At 52.4% G+C, this 16,281-nt stretch overlaps 1 protein-coding gene across 1 annotated transcript; it reads right to left on the reverse strand.

Moving 5' to 3' along the window:
• MPP3 (MAGUK p55 scaffold protein 3) lies at positions 1-15,326 on the reverse strand (the record flags this gene model as incomplete). The annotated part of the gene is made up of 12 exons (XM_082706772.1): positions 1-337; positions 1,688-1,810; positions 3,391-3,499; positions 3,682-3,775; positions 6,272-6,352; positions 6,456-6,620; positions 7,922-7,963; positions 8,461-8,481; positions 9,829-9,893; positions 12,105-12,301; positions 15,114-15,188; positions 15,306-15,326. The coding sequence occupies 12 exons, from the start codon at positions 15,324-15,326 to the stop codon at positions 161-163; spliced, it is 1,170 nt and encodes a 389-aa protein (XP_082562898.1). The 3' UTR covers positions 1-160.
• Positions 15,327-16,281: the final 955 nt, after the last annotated feature.

A 16,281-nucleotide genomic window follows, 5' to 3' on the forward strand; every position in this document is an offset into this window, starting at 1 on the left:
TAACGGACCAGACTCCACACACATATTCTTCTGCACAAGGACGTTTATGGAAAATTCGGCTCCTCTCCACACTTAAGATTCCTTGATGGTAGCATGAGGAAGGGCTAGACGAGGGGGTCCTCCTCCAGCTCCTCTCCAACCCCGATGTTCTAGCATACAGTTACCTGACCCAACTAATAGGCACCCAGTGAGTGTCCTTGCCCAGCTTCTCCAAGAGCGCTCTGAGCTGGCTGTGGGCGCTCTGGAGGTCCTCCTTCACTAGCACGCTGTCCACCAGATGCCCGTAGTGCTGATCTATGAAGGCGGCGGAGGCAGCCATCTCTTGCTGCTCCTCGTCCTGCAAAGAAAGGGGCCGTCCTGGAACCACTGGGTGGTCCTCCCTCAAAACAAGAAACCTCCAGTCTTTTTCTTGGGAGGTGTTCTCAGGTCTTGCTTTTAAGTGATGGGCGGGTGACTTGGGCCCGTGAGTAACCCGTGGCGTACACAAGAACAGAGTGTGGTGATAACACCCAATCACACGTCCAATAATGTGGCCAGGAAGTAGACACAATCCTTGTTTGTCTTCTCAGAATATCTACTGTTAGCTCTTAGAACCTGTTAACCTCACCCATGACATGGGCTTTGGGTGGACGCTAATTCTATATCCGTGTGTACCAATAATGTCAGTATCACACTTCCGGGTGGAAGGTATTTCCAGAGAAGGGGGTACCATTGTGTTGCGTGTCAAGGCGGTTAAGTAATTACGGCAAAGAGCTACAAATACTATTAACTATAAGCAAAGCAAGCATTTCTGGAATCAGCGAGGGGGAGAAGGAGGAGGATAAGTGACTCTCATGCCCTCAGAATTCAGACTCCTAAATTCATCACGTAGAACTTAATTCTTCTTGCCATTTCCTCATACCAGAGCCCATTACAAGCACAGCAGCTAGAGTGGAGTTCTTTACAAAAGTGCTGGGACAATCCTGACCAAACACCCCATTTCCCTGGGGTCCCCGACTTCATCAGACTGCTTTCCTGGCCCCTAACACTGAGGGACAGGTAGCCGGTGAACCCTCCTTTGCCTGGCCTGCAGAGGGTTTGCTTCTTTATTCAAAAACACCTTGAAGACGCAGAACCTCAAGCAGGTAGTTGACTGACATTTAGCTTCTGCCTTCTCTCCTGTGCTCACAGAAATTCAATGCTCTTACAACATGGGGGAGCCATCCTCCCCCAAAGAGACCCCCATTCCAAAATATTCCTTCCTCCTCCTACTCTCTCTGTTGCCATCAGCGTCAGGTCCCAACTTTAGCAAGAGCACTTGTGGGGTCAGAATATAGGTTCTAAAGGCCTAGGCAAGGGTTGGGCATGCTGCCACAGAGACAGGAGAGACTGGATCCGAAGCTGGTGTTTCAATTAAGAACGCCTGGGGTGTGGCCTGGGAATTGAACAGATCAGTGGGATCGAGTCTTTGACAGATGTCCCCTATTTTCTGGGAGGATCCTTCTGTGAAGGAGTGAAGGGTGGGGAGTGATCCCTGTCTGAAGCGGGAGGCACTTTCAGCTGCCCTACTTGGGCTTTCCAGTGACCCAACCATCTGAGTCTGGCCGACAGGCAAATGGAAAGACAGCCCCAGGCAGAAGGTACGAGCCCCTTATGCAGCTGTCATGAACCCTTTCAGGCCTTGAGAAATGATCCACTTTAAACTTACAAGTGGGCCTGCTGTGTCCTCACAAGCAGGGGACATGGGTGGTGTCTTCCTCTTCTCCTGAATCGCAGGCTTGACAAATATGACATAGGGCTTGAACTCTGAGGTCCTCAGTTGTTGCAGTGCCTGAGAAAGAAAGTTCAAAAATATTACACATTTGAGAAATATTTTATTACAAAACCCTTTCTGAATGCTCCGTAAGGGTGTGCTGTATCTCAGAACCTCAGGGGCAAGGGTCTTGATCGCATAGTCTTGTGACAACGAACTTCCACTGGGCAGACCAGCTGCTCATTTTCCCGTCCTCCACTTTGACACTGGACTTGGCCGGGCCCCAGAGGCCCGCTTGCTGAGAATGAACGTTCCGAAGCCCCGGCTCCAGGTGCTGCCGTCTCTCTTAGCTCTGACCCCACGAGCTCTAATTAACCTTCATATGCCCTTCTCCACGTGCCCCGTCCTGATAGAAGATTTAATGTGCAACTCTTATTAGTCAAACGTCAGTTTGGACTACACTAATTCAAAATATGTGTTATCACACAGGCCTCCTTATGATATTCAGAGAAGAAAAGGTTTGCTAAGCAAATGAAGAGCCTAAGAAACCATTTGAAACAAATGGTACAGACATTAGAAGCTTTTCGATATGCAAATCATCCTGTTAGCGCCTATGACCTATAATGTAAGGGCCTCAATTTGGAAACACTGGCATTAAACGTTTATGTACACTCTGCAGCCCCCCCCATTCAATAAAATCACTTTTCAGATAAAATTTTGCAATTCAGACTTTTAATTTTGCTAATCAACCCCCAGCAAGTTCAAATGCGAGAGAGTTTTTCCTTCATAAACATAATGTGCTTTTTGGAATCTGTCTCAAGCCAACTCCTGTTAAATAAAGCCTACACCTTCTAACATAAAATCAGAGCTCCATTTCTATAGAGGAAAAAAAGAAAAACCCAGAGTGAGTTCAAAACTTCGCAGTTTTTGTCAAAGACAAAGTTAAAAAGATGCTTGAGCCCCTGTCAAACACACGGCAGGCAGGGCACGCAGAACTGGAAACAGGTTGGAAGCCCTTCACGGGGTCACGTCTCCTTCCCTTTCCTCTTTGAAACGGCTCTCTGGGTCGCCTATCTCTCGGTGATTCCCTGAGCCACTGACTTGACTTGTCCTGGGGGGCACAGGGGTGGTATCCCAGTACAGGGAGCTGGGCCCCGGCACCCACCCGTGCCCTGGCATCTAACTCCCTGTCCTGTCACCACAGACCAGCGGCGCCCATGCTACTGCCTGGTCCCCTCCACGCAGAGGCCACGACCCCAGGTCTGCAGGCCACCAGGGGGTCTGGGAGCATCCTCCTATGAATGCCATTTTGTGTATACATGTGCATGTTTCGGGGTACAAAGCTTTCCTTAGATTCTCAAAGAGAGACCTAAGGAAATTTTAACATCCAGTCCCTTGGACTAAAAAATCCTTAGACGGAGGTCAAATGTTCTGTGTAATATACAGCTCCCTCATTTATTATTTTATTTTGAGAGAGAGAGCAGAAGGAGAGACTTTCAAGCAGACTACCAACTGAGCACAGAGTCGGACGCGGGGCTAGATCCCATGACCCTGAGATAGGACCAGAGCTGAAATCAAGAGTCAGACTCTCAACTGATTGAGCCCCCCCATGTATATATTCCGCCAACAGAAAATGCCCAACTGGCTCAGAAACTCACGTCCGGCTCCACGTCCACCAAACACACTTTGTTTTTGGCCATCACCGCGTGAATGGCGTCCAGACTGGTTCCGTAGAGGTTTTCCTTATATTCGCCATGCTCCAGAAACCTAAAACACCACCAACAGGCCTTCAGCTCCTGAGTTTGCCTAAATTAGCCGGCAAAGCTGGATGGACTTTCTACCACCACTCCTCTCCCTCGTCCCCTGCCTTCCCAAAAGCGCTCCCACAAGGCCAGGCGGAACACCAGCCGGGGCCCCCGAGGGCCAGCTGGGCCGTCAGGCCCACGCACCTGCTGTGATGTAAGTCAGCCTCGAACGCTTGCTTAGAGACGAAGTGATATTCCAACCCCTCCTTCTCGTGGCTCTTTCGGGGCCTGGTGGTATCTTTGAAAGAAAGGAAAAGGGAAATCGGGCAAAGAGATGTCACCTCGCCGTGCGGGAGAACAGCAGCGAGTCTGGGTCTCCCCTTCCCCCCTGGAGCTCATTGCTGTTTTGTGAAGGAAACCACCACTCCCATTCCTCGGTGTCCCCGAGGGGCAGGCACACTCCCCACTGTGGGAAACGAGGCTCCCACTCTGCAGGGAGGACAACTGAGATGGAGGGAAATCAAACCCAAGCTGGGGGATGAGCTCTGTCCCATGCCACGTGTTTGCCCCTAGCGCCCTGCTAGATGGCCTGGCCGAGGTGGTGTGGGTGGTTAAGCATCGCAGGAGGAGGTGGCAACCCCCTTGGGTCCCCTCCCTTCTTGGGAGCTTTGTACCATCACTTTGCTATGGCTCAATAAATCCTGCTTTACTACCCACCAAAAAAAACAAAACGAAACAAAGAATCGCAGGAGGCATCTCTAGCCCTAACTGTTGATTTCCTCCTCGTTTTCCTTTCTGTGAGCCATGGGGGCCCCAGATACAGACGGCCCTGCTGGAGGCCTTTAAATCTTTATTCAGTGACTTCTCATTTCAAGAGCAGAGACGTGAAGACAGTCCTGTGACGGACAAGATGCGTTTCAGCAAATCTGGCTCTCATACAACTTAGCGCAAATCAGGCAGCACTTCTCCACTGGTTTCTGTGATAGAACTGAGACGTGCACTTCAGGGGAAAACCAGGTCCTTCCCAGGAGAGCACACATAAAAGACCACATTTCTCTTTTCTAGAGCATTCCGCAAGAAACGATGGGGGTCCTGAAGGACAGAATTTTCATGACCTTGGGGACCAACCCAGGACGCTCTGTGCTCAACATGTGGCATCTCTGTCCCACGTTGGGGAGAGCTGCTAGGGTCACTTTTCTGATCATGTCATTCACTTACTTAAAAACTTTTTATTCACCACCGATAACATTCTAAAGACCTTAGAGGAGTATCTCCTCCCACATGATCCACACAAGCCCCACCCCCCACCAGTCCCTAATGCGGCAACCCTGGGTCGCCTCCATTATGGGTGACCTCCATCCCTTTGCACAACTGGATCCCTCTGTATAGAGAACTATTCCTTTCTTCCCTGCCTGGAAAACTCCTATTGATGCTTCAAAACCCAGGATTAAAGTCACTGCCTCTCTGAAGTGGGAAGACTTGCTTGACTCTTTCAGGTCCGCAGAGCAAGAGGCGGGGGGATGTTCACCTATATGTGGGGTGCCTGAAGCGAGTAGGCCTGACCAACCATGTACCCCTGCCCCGGGGAATGGATCTGGAGGTTCGGAAAGATGCACATATGAGCAGCTTCCACAGGTCCTGCGGGTTTCAGTCCACCCAGGGAGGCAGTGGCCCTCGGAAGCCTACCTCCCAGATCCATCAGGGGTGTTGTTGCTAGAATGGCTTCTGGAGCCCTGCTGCCTCCCTCCCATCCCTGCCACTTTAGACAGGGCTCCAAAAGACAACTCTGACAACCCACAGATGGGGGTATGGGCCCTGAGGCCCAGGGGACAGGGATCTGGTAAAAGAAAGGATTGGTAGCTGCCCTCAGAACACTCTGGAAAGGTCTCATTACTGCCACCAGAGCCCTCCCTTTCAGTGACTACTGGGTGCCCACACTGCATCCCTCTGAGGCCAGAACTGAGTGTTCCAGAAAGGGAAGGGACAGCCAAGGACAGGTATGGCAGGCAGGAGGGGAGACGCCCTTTGTGCGGTCTCATCAAGGATGTGACTGGACAGGCTTCCTGGGTTTGAATCTTGGCCCCACTACTTCCCAACTGTGTGACACTGGACAAGCTACTTAACCTTTCTGAGCCCTAGCGTCTTCCTCTGCAGTATACGATGGTGATCACCCTTCTCCTCAAGGGTATCAGGAGTGCTGCTCAAGCCACTGCTCATAGAAGCTCCCAGACCCTTCGTTCCCTTCTTCTGCATCACATCCAAAACCAGGGCCCCCTGCCTCCTCGGTCTCAGCTTCCACAGCTGCTCCTAGCCTCAGGAACTGGCAGGGGTGTGAACACCTTGGAGGGTGCCTGGCCACTCTGATGGCCCAGAAGCCAGCTAGGAGGGAGTGCCCAAGCAGTCTCAGAACTCATCAGGTTCCCAGCTTCTCTGTCCTACTCTCTTACTCAAGCAGAGGATGGGGGCTATCGGAGTCAGAGTCACTGTGAAGAGGAAGCTGGAATGCCCCCTTGGAACCTAAGGTTGCTACTTTACCTGCAGTGTGCTCTAGACCTATCTCCCATTCCAGGAAGGAACCAAGAAAGTGGTCCTCCAGCTTCTGCCTCAGAGGGTCCTAGTGGACCCCTGAAAGTGGGTTTCTTATCATGCCTAGGTCCCATGATCTGCCCACAGCAGGCAGTGCCCATTGGTCCCTCAGACCCGAAGTAAGGATTAGGATGGATCTGGGGAGTCAAGTCCCTATAAACTCTTCACACACGGGTGTGCACACACAAACCCCCGTCGGCCTTCTTACGTGGAACAGCGACGCCAAAGTGCTGCGGGTTCTCTGCCACCACCTTCTGCTTCAGCTCGTGCAGTCGGGCTCCTAGAGATCCTGGGAAACGAGAGGAAGGCTGACCAGGGTCCCTGCTGAGCTCCCTCCCCACCAGTCCAGGAGGAAACCTGCCCACTCCCTGGAAATGCAGGCCCTCACCTACCAATCAGAACCACCAAGCGGGGCCGTTCACCAGGCTGGTGCTGGTACCTGGTTACCTCCTCATAGGTCAGCAACTCTGGAGACTCCGCTCCTGCACACCCCTTTCCTTCCTGGGGGCTTCCCGGTCTTTCCCTTCGGCCCAGCCGGAAGCTTCTCCGAAGACCAGCTTTGCAGGAAGGGTGGGGAGAACTGTGGCATCTTTCCCAGGATCTCCCAGTAAAGACTTTCTCTACCTGGCCACACCTGGAAGGGGGTTGCTGAGTCCCACTGGCCTCTCCCAACCACCTCCTGCTACAGGAAGGGGCTGATCAGGATGCCTAGTAAGATGAAGAAAGGGTGACCATCTGGCCTCCAAAATTAGGGTTCAAGGTCACTGTTTTATTTAAAGATGTTTATTTGTAGATAACACAGGGGGAGGAGCAGAGGGAGAGAAAGTCTTAAGCAGGCTCCACGCTGAGTGTGGGGCCTGGCACAGGACTCGATCCCATGACCCTGAGATCAGGACCTGAGCCGAAACCAAGAGTCGGGACACTCAACTGACCGCGCTACCCAGGCGTCCCAATCTCTGTTTTATTTAGCACGTGGCTGACTTTGGCTGGGTCATCACCTCTCTGAGCCTCAATTTCCATATCCATGAAATGAGAATACAAATCTACAAGGGCAACAGGTGGTCCTGGTGCAGGGGGCCGGGGGGCGAGGGGGTCCTGGATCCGGGAAAATGCTCTACAGGGTATTACTGGGGCAACTGACCAAATTTTAATATGAATAGTGTATTAGATGATGGAACTGCTTGCATGTTAAACTTCCAGAATTTTAATAACTCCCCTTGGTTCTGTAAGAGAATGTTTCTGTCCCTAGGGAATACATACTGCGGCATTTAGGGATAAAGGGACGTGATGGCTACAGCCCGAGTCACAGGACTCCGGAAGAAACCGTGTGCATGTGAAAAAGGGGATGACAAGCAAATAGAGCCAAGAGTTCTGGGTATAATTCTTGCACCTTTTTGGTAAGTTTGAAATTACTTTGAAATGAAAGGTAAAAAAAAAATCTCTGCCAGTCTTTGCGGCCTTTGAAAAGACCAAGCAAAATAAAAGCAGCAAAGGACCTTTGGAGACTGGTAAAAGGCTGGCAGAAGGCTCCGTCACTGAGTGGTGGTGGCACACACGGACTAGACCGTGGCCGAGACCGTGATGAGAAGAGATCGGTGGTAACGGAGCGCTCCGCGTCCCTTCCCTGACAGAGCTCTGCTCCCAGGGGGCTCGTGGAAGTTGGGGAGATCCCAAAACCTAGGCTGGTCAGTCCCTCTCTCCCCTGGCTGACGGAGATGAAGGGGAATGTGGGTCCCCCAGGCTCGGCGGCTCTTGGAGCTCAGATCACCCTGCCTCTGTCTTCCCCTAGTCCAGGAGCCCACGGTTGGCTTTGCATAGGCGGGGCATAGGGTGCTGGGGGACGAGGCCCGATACTTACCCACATAGTGTCCTTTGAGGTACCCTTCACAGTCACAGGTCTCTGGGAACCAAAGAGAGATAGGCAGACAGTGAGCCTTGCTGGACACATAGTCTGACCCAAAGGGACCCGGCTCCTAGGTGGCCACGAGGAGGCCACTGGGATGATGTCTCGTAGAGGGCCGGGAGAAATGCCACGTCCTGGCTCTCCAGGAAACCAAGTCCTTCTGTTTCACTCAATTCTCCATGCTTAGGCCATGCTTAGACTTTGCAGGACCCGGCAGGAGTTCTGGGCTAGCAGGCCCCTCTGGATTAGGCTCCGTGTGCAGGAGGAGGGGACAGTCACTCGCCCCGTCCCCCGTTCCTATCTCCTGCCTCCCACCCAGCCAGCATCTGAGGGAGGGGGGTGCTATGTGCCGGGTGGGCAGGGAGGAGCTCTGTTCCCTGCAGCTCTTCACACCTCAGGGCACGGGGGGCGGGGGGGGGGAGGAAAAGAAGCCCCTCCAGCTGCAGACAGTCTACACTCTTGTCCGGGCACACAGGGGATAAACACCAGCCTACCTTTGTCACAAGGCTGATCATCTTCGGTTTGCACAAAAGACAGATGGAAGAGCGTTAGTGGAGGGGAACCAGGAGGCCCCGCAGCTGAGAGGCAGCCGTGGCCTCGTGTGTACAAGGAGCCCTCCATCTGTCCCCTCTTTCTTTCCTCCAGCAAACCTGGGATCCGAGCTGTGGTGCATTATGAAACCGAGCCTAGCTCTCATTAGTCTCCCCGTGTGTGTGTGTCTCATTAGCGGCCCAAGGCAAGCCGGTGCAGCACTGGCATGAACAGCTCCAAGGCCGATTTACTCAGCAGCCCTTCTGCCTTGAGAGCTGGTCTGGAAGACTGGCCGTGGGCAGTGGCCCCCAGCCAGGGTAGCAGCTCACCCCAGGATGCCTGCCATGGGGCTGGGACCTGCTCTCTCTTTTCCCGGGCTTGAGACGGGCCTGGTCAAACTCAGGTGCCGGAGGATGGAGCAGTGCAGAGCTGGGCTCCCAGCCAGCTCTGCTCTGGTCACCTGACACCCCTCTGGGCCACTCATTTTGTTCCAAGTCCCCCGCTCTGCCCCTGCCTGAGCCTGAGAGGCCATATCGCGGGCAGCTTCATCTCTATAGAGGGCTCTAACCTGGAGGCTGAGGGCACAGGCCCTCTGAAAACCTGACCCCAGCCCCGCTCCCTTGACCTCATGAGCCTCCATTTTCCCACGTTGGAAAAGAGGTGTCCTGACTCCACTCCTTCCCACTATGATGACTGAAAGGCGAGGTGGTTGGTGAGTGTGTCTTCTGAAGGTACGGGCTGCATGGGATAGGGGGGCCAGATAAAACAGAGGACCCTCAGTTAATTCTGAATTTCAGATACACAACAAATAATTTCTTAGCATAAGTATGTCCCAAATATTGCATGGGCTATACTTACACTAAAAACCCATTTATTATGTATTTGAAATGCAAATTTAACTGGGCATCCTTTATTTTTATTTGTCAAATCGGGTGCTAACGCAGGATCACTCGCAGCTTTCTCCACTCCTGTCCAGCATCAGTGGTTCTAAAACTGTCAGGATCAGAGAGCCACTTGGTAGTGGACACTCTTCCAGAGAGAGAGAGACACACACACATGCACGCATGCACACACACACAGACATGTTTGCACGCTATTTTGGAAGAGGTATTTAACATGCCCCCTAGTATCATCTATGGGTCCCAAATACAGTAGCTCCTCTCCAGAGAATAGCTCCCCCCTCCCTGACCTACTCCAGTTTCCCCTCCTGCCTCTGGAGGCCTGTCCAGCTCAGACGGGACCCCTGATGCCGTCTCCAGTCCAGTGCTTGCTTCTCTGGGGCACAAAGCCCCTGAGTCCTAACCCCAGCCCCTTGCTGCCCATCTACTCACAGGGAGGCTTCCTGAGGCTCTGCGGGCTTGGAAGGGTGCCGGTGGCTCTCCGGTAGCTTAGTCGCCTATGGGGACACAAGGAGATGGGCAGGCCCATGATCTCAGCCACAAAACCAGTCAGAGAGAACCTTCTGGAAAACTAAGAGAAACCAAGGCCTGGATTGCACAGGTGGGTACATCCTGACATTCCAAGGGCCTCCCTCCATAGTCAGTGGCCGTGAAGAGAGACATTCTCACAGAAGCTCATTGGTTCACAAGCTGGAAGAAAGCAAGTCTCCTGCTCTAGGAGAAGCTCCTCCAGCCCAAGATGGTCACACACGGGGATGGGGCCCATGCCACATCGGTGATTGGTGGTTACTTTCCTAGGGCTGATTCTCAAGGAAGGGAGGCCTCTCGTTCACTCTCACCCAGCCTCCCGAGATCTGGGGACGCTGGGAGATAGCACAGCAACTCCCAGGAGAGTTGAGGGCGAGGGTGACCCTAACTTAGCCCCCTCTTCCCCGTCATCAGGGAGCTCAGCCGGACACATTACCCAATTTGATCATCAGTGGCCAGGCAGTCACCAAGGCCTCACCTCGGATCCTAGAAAACATCCTGGACTCTTGGAGGGGTCTAGAGTCCCACATTCAAATGCAGCTAAAGAGCTCTCCCCCCAAGACCCAGGAAGCCTAAGATGCATATGGGTCTGAGGTTCCTGAGGAAAGAGGGCAAGGGTTCTCCAACTTCAGCACCTGGGAACCATCTGGACCCTGTTGGAACACGGAGTTCAGGACCGGCCCCTAGTTTCTGATTCAGCAGGTCCGGGGAAGGACTCAAGGGTTTGCATTTCTAGCCAGTTCCCAGGGGATGCTGACATGCCTGACCTAGGGACCGTGTACGGGGGTTGGGAGCACTGAGGCAGATGACCCCTGACATCTGTCACTGCAGCATTCCACACCCCAAAAGATGGAAGAAGGCTACAGGACAGGCAATGCAGGCTGTCACTGCTCCACCCTCCGGGCCAGCATTTACACTTCTGGAAATCTATCCAGAGGAAATCATTCGAAATAGGAGGAAGAGTCTCCCGAGCAAGGTGATGACTGCGGACTCGTCGCAGCGGAATGGTGCAGACAGCTTAAAAGTACAGCCATGGGGGGCGCCTGGGTGGCTCAGTGGGTTAAGCCGCTGCCTTCAGCTCAGGTCATGATCTCGGGGTCCTGGGATCGAGTCCCGCATGGGGCTCTCTGCTCAGTGGGGAGCCTGCTTCCCTCTCTCTCTCTGCCTGCCTCTCTCTCTACTTGTGATCTCTCTCTGTCAAATAAATAAATAAAATCTTTAAAAAAAAAAAAAAAAGTACAGCCCTGGGGAAGGAACGAAGTCACCCAGAGACACCTCTGCGAACACCCAGGTGAGGCCAACCCCTCCCAGGATGCAACCTTGCAGAGCCCGGTGTCCTCCTCCCTCAGAACCCGTCACATTTCTAGAAAGTGTCTGAACCACCGGCTATACTCGTCAGCTCCTCGGTGGCGCGGGGGACAGAAACCATCCTCATTGCCCGTGAGTGCGGTCTGCTTTCTGATGGACTATCATAGAGCTATTAAAAACCACACAATAAAGATGAGGTAATAATGTGGGAAATGCTAAAGGCACCATGTGAAGGGACACGGGACACGTGCCCCTCCCCCCACGCCCCGGCCAAAAGCAGGACTTCCCGTTCTTTCTGCGTCTCTCCCATAAAAAGCACACGAAGGGGGCGCCTGGGTGGCTCAGTGGGTTAAAGCCTCTGCCTTCAGCTCAGGTCATGATCTCAGGATCAAGCCCCACATTGGGCTCTCTGCTCAGTGGGGAGCCTGCTTCCTCCTCTCTCTCTGCCTGCCTCTCTGCCTACGTGTGATCTCTGTCTGTCAAACAAATAAATAAAATCTTAAAAAAAAAATTAAAAAGCACACCAAGGGCATCTATCATGATGCCTCGATGGTGGCGACACTTCGGGGACTTTGTTTTCCCTCGTTCTCCTCTTCTGTAATTTTATATTTTATATTTTATATTTTTTCGACTTTCTCTAAGTACGTACTATAAAACATATCCGCGTTCACTGACATCATAGATTTCCATACGTGTATTTAAATCACCAACAGCCGTCAGTGCAAGAAGACCGACCACAAGGAGGATGGGTACTTAACCTAGGCCACGACACCCCGCTCGCCCCTCCCGCTGGGGCTCCGGCCGGGGACCCACGCCTCTAGCCATGCTACAGCTGCACCCCCGCCCGCCCCGACAACATACCCCAGACCCACCTTTCCTGGAACTGCTTGGAGGGGATGAGGCCAGCTCGAAGGTTGGTGTCCCCTACTCGCTTGGCCTGCCACCACGTGGGATCGTCCTGGCTGACCACCTCCAGGACCTGCCTCCGCTGGAAGGGCAGGCCCGCCTCCTGGCAGGGGATGGCTCGGTCCTCCCGGGGGTCATAGTGGAAGAGCGCCCGCATGAACACCTGTGGGGGGCATGAGCACAGGTGTGTCTCTGCCGCATCAAAGGCCGGAGGACACTTCTCATGGGCCAGCAGAACGGGCAAGCAGCCTTGAGGACAGAAAACTAATGGTTTCCTCTTGTTCTTCAAACCGTTTTGAATATTATAGTCGGGAAATCCGTCCAGGTTCAGAAAATTAAGAGATGGGCCCCTCTATCTGATTTTCTCTTTCTAGCCTAAGTACTTCTTTATTTACCCAATCTGCTGTCCTTGGAGCAGCCTCTTAGCATTACACAAAGCAACAGCTAGGCCTAGGAACCAGCATGATTTTAACAAAAATGTTATTTTTTGATATGCTGACTGTCCCTAATGAAGTCAGTGGCCATCGGTTAAATAAGTGATCCAGACGCTTTGATGAGAGCACGGATACCAACAGCACAACTGTGACTGATTTCTTGTCACCACTCTGCAGTGGGCAACTGATGTCCACTTTTTTTTTACAGCTCACCCTGCTCCATCTACCCCATCCTCGGCCACCCCCAGCTCTTCCCTTTACCCTGAAGTCACCCCTCCAGAGAAGATGGCATTTGTTACACTTTCTTGTCCTATAATTCAGTGGATGGATTTAGTTTATTTATCTCTATGACCAGACCACTAGGGCCCAATTACTTTAACAAACAGGAAAAAACAACAACAACAAAAAAAAAGAGTTTTCTGAGACAGATCTAAGTCATATTCCTTTATGTGTCAACCAGAAAAAAGATTCAGTTAGGGGCACCCGGGTGGCTCAGTCGGTTAAGCGTCTGCCTTCAGCTCAGGTCATGATCCCAGGGTCTTGGGATGGAGCCTGAAAAGGGCTCCCTGCTCTGTGGGGAGTCTGCTTCTCTGTCCCCCAATACCCCTCCCCTTGATTGTGCACACATGCGTGCTCTTTCTCTCTCTCTCTGTCAAATAAATAAACAAAATTCTTTAAAAAGAGAAAAGAGTCAGTTAGATAAGGTAAGAACTTTCCGGCCAGATATTCTGAGGACAGACATTCTCACCCATAATCTTATATGGCCATCCCAGCTCAAGCTTCTGGATCAAGAAGAAATATTTAGGAAGGATGGGCTAAGGGACAGGTTACCCATTTTCTCCAGGAAAACCATGTTTTCTCCCTGTGCCAAGTTAGAACCTGCACAAGCTGTCTATGGAGATCATATTAGCATATCCAAGAAAGAACCAGCTTCCATTAGGTTAAGAGTCTATACTAGACAAGCCCTAGGGTTCAATCTAAGTATGCAAATAAGAAATAGTCACACAGAGATGATGTCTTCGTTTGCTGTCAAAATCTGACATCCGAGACATTGCCCATTATTGATCCCCAATCACCAAAATACTTGTCGACATCTACTCTGTGCCAAGTGCTGTGATGTCCCTTCTCTTCCTGCATTCTGTGCCCAGAGGCAGGGGCTGGGAATCATCTTTCTTTAAAGAAATGGGCATGCTTCCTTCCATCTGTTGAGGAGAAGTATGTCCTGCCTTTCCTCTTCTTTCTGCCCTGGTTGCTAGTTCAGATCCCAATTTATTTGAAATCAAAGCAATGCCCTCTCTTGTCCTCTCTACCACCACCTCCACTCGGGTCAGAATAATCTCTCCCAGAGGCATTTTACAAGAGCCTCCCTAGCAGGTCTCCCTGCCTCTTGTCTCTACCCATTCCAACCCCACCCCTGCCACATGGTCTCCCGGGAGCTCCCACATCCCCCAGGGTCTCACCATTTCAGTGCCCCCCCCCCCCCAGCCAGACCTCCAGCAGCCAGCCCTGGTGTCTCTCTGGCCAAGGGCTTTCTCTGGCCACTGCTCTACTCTAATGCACCCAGCAGGTAATGCTGGGAATCCATACCCGGATGCAGCCTGGCAGGAGTGGGTGCCCAGATCTCCCAGCTCCCCTGGCTCTTGGGTGTGAAGACTCATGTCTATGCGGGATCCCTGAGTTCCCACCAGGATGATGCACGCTTTGTTGCACTCACTGCCTCCCTTCCCTGGGGGGTTTCCTGGGGTTACCTCAAATGAACCACTTGCACTCAAATCTTCATCTCGGGGCTGACCTCTGAGACCTCAAACCAGGCCGGGATTACGCCAGCACCCTTAGGAAAGCATTCAAGGCCATTCAGAAGATAGCCTTAACCTACCTCCCAGCACAACACCTCCAGAGCCCGACCACGGTGCTCTCACCAACCCCCGAATATACTCCTCTCCGCACCTCTGAACTTCAGTAGATGCAGACCTTTGAGTGCGAACTTCCCACACCCTCTTCTTCACCGGCGATGTCCCACTCACCTTCACCTGTCTCAAGCCTCACTTCCAGTACCCCTACTACCCAATCCCTTCCACAGTGTCCGTGACTCTGCTCGGAACCTTTCTGAAACACGAGCACTAATCACATAGCAATGAAACACCTGCTCCCTGGCCTCCCTCTCTGAACTAGGAGTCCTCAAGGCTACCAACTGTCCCTGTCTCCAGCATCTGGCAGAGCGCCCGGCACAGAGGAAGTGCCCAAAAAAGGTAGGCTCACCAAAGAATTAAGCAAATGGCAGTTACTTAATTGGTCCCGAATCCAGCACATTTGGTACTTTCTCCTCTTCGTGGCCCTGATTTTCTATTCCAATTAAAATAACCTCGTCTTTTATTAGTAAGCCACGTCAAATCCTGTTTAGAAAGAGGCAGGTACAAATAAATGAATCACAGTGTGACTGAGTTCCAGTTCTCTACTGAGCGCATGTTTGGAGAACTAGACATGTGATCTCTTCCAGAACGACTGCTTCAAGGCCCTCCCCCACCTCCAACCCCTCCCTACCTTGCTGTCCTTTAAACGGTCCTCCTCCTGGGTGGCTGGAATGATTTTCAGGGTAATGGATCCCTGGGACTGAGCCTGAGAGGAGAGAGTTCGAAGCTTACCACCTCCCACGTCTAACCCTCACCCTCGGTGAGTTTGTGTCTTCCTGCCCCGATCTGGAAACTCACCTTCAGAAGGACACGTCAGACATGCCGCCTCCCCCGTGGGCCCCATGGCGGCTCCCATGAATTAACTAAAGCAAAACTCGAAACCCAGTATCCACATGGTCATGGGACAAAGGGACGTGGAACTCTGAATGAGCACCAAGGACAGCGCACGCACTGAATTCAGCCTTTCCTTCCCTCCTGACTTCTAGAGCCCACAGGCCACCTGACTTTCCTCTTTTCTCAGGGTTTTTTCATAACCAAGTTCAGTTTCACTTCCCTCCTTTGCTCCCATCTTCCCCATCAGGTTCTCCAACCTCAGGCTACCCCTACCTTGCCAGGGTTTCCCCTTCCCTCTATCTGACACAGACCCCGCATCTCCATGGGTGGGGGGGTGCGGGGGTGCGGGGAGGAGGGTGGGCACAGGGCAGAATGTGGTCCGCCCATGAGAGCACATCTGGCCCAAAAGTCTCCCTGAACCAGCACTGCCCTAGAACACAAGGAGCCCAGGGCCTAGAACCAGGGACAGGAAGACCAAAAGAGCCTGCCTGCAACCAGGGGTCCCAACAATGGGGTTCTCTCACTTCAGATCGGCCCATTTCTGCCCCCTCCTGAACCATCAGAAACTAGCAAAGAGGGTTGTGTTGGGGGAGAAGGATAAAGAAGTGTTGTGCCTGAGCATAAAGAAGACACAACTATGACTGGAGCTTTTGACAACTGTAACTTGAACTAGCAGAATGGGTTCTGAAGGTTGGTTGTGTCCCAACACTTCAGGCCCTAGAATCCCCTCACAGACAGGAAGTGCTGTATCCTTTTCCTGATGTTTACATCCTGATCACAACCACACATTGGAGGAGAAACCCTCCTCCCTGTTCCTACTTTCCAGGAAAGGAAAGCGGAACCCAGGGGGACCTAATGGGAGGCCCAAGGCTGCCCGGCAGGAAAGTAGTGGAGGCAGGATTTGAACCTAGGACCAGCTGACCTCCAAAGCCCTTGTTCTTGGTCCTCCCTGTACCACAGCTTCT

This window comes from Mustela nivalis (genome assembly GCF_964662115.1).
Source record: "Mustela nivalis genome assembly, chromosome: 17".
NCBI classification, from domain to species: domain Eukaryota; kingdom Metazoa; phylum Chordata; class Mammalia; order Carnivora; family Mustelidae; genus Mustela; species Mustela nivalis.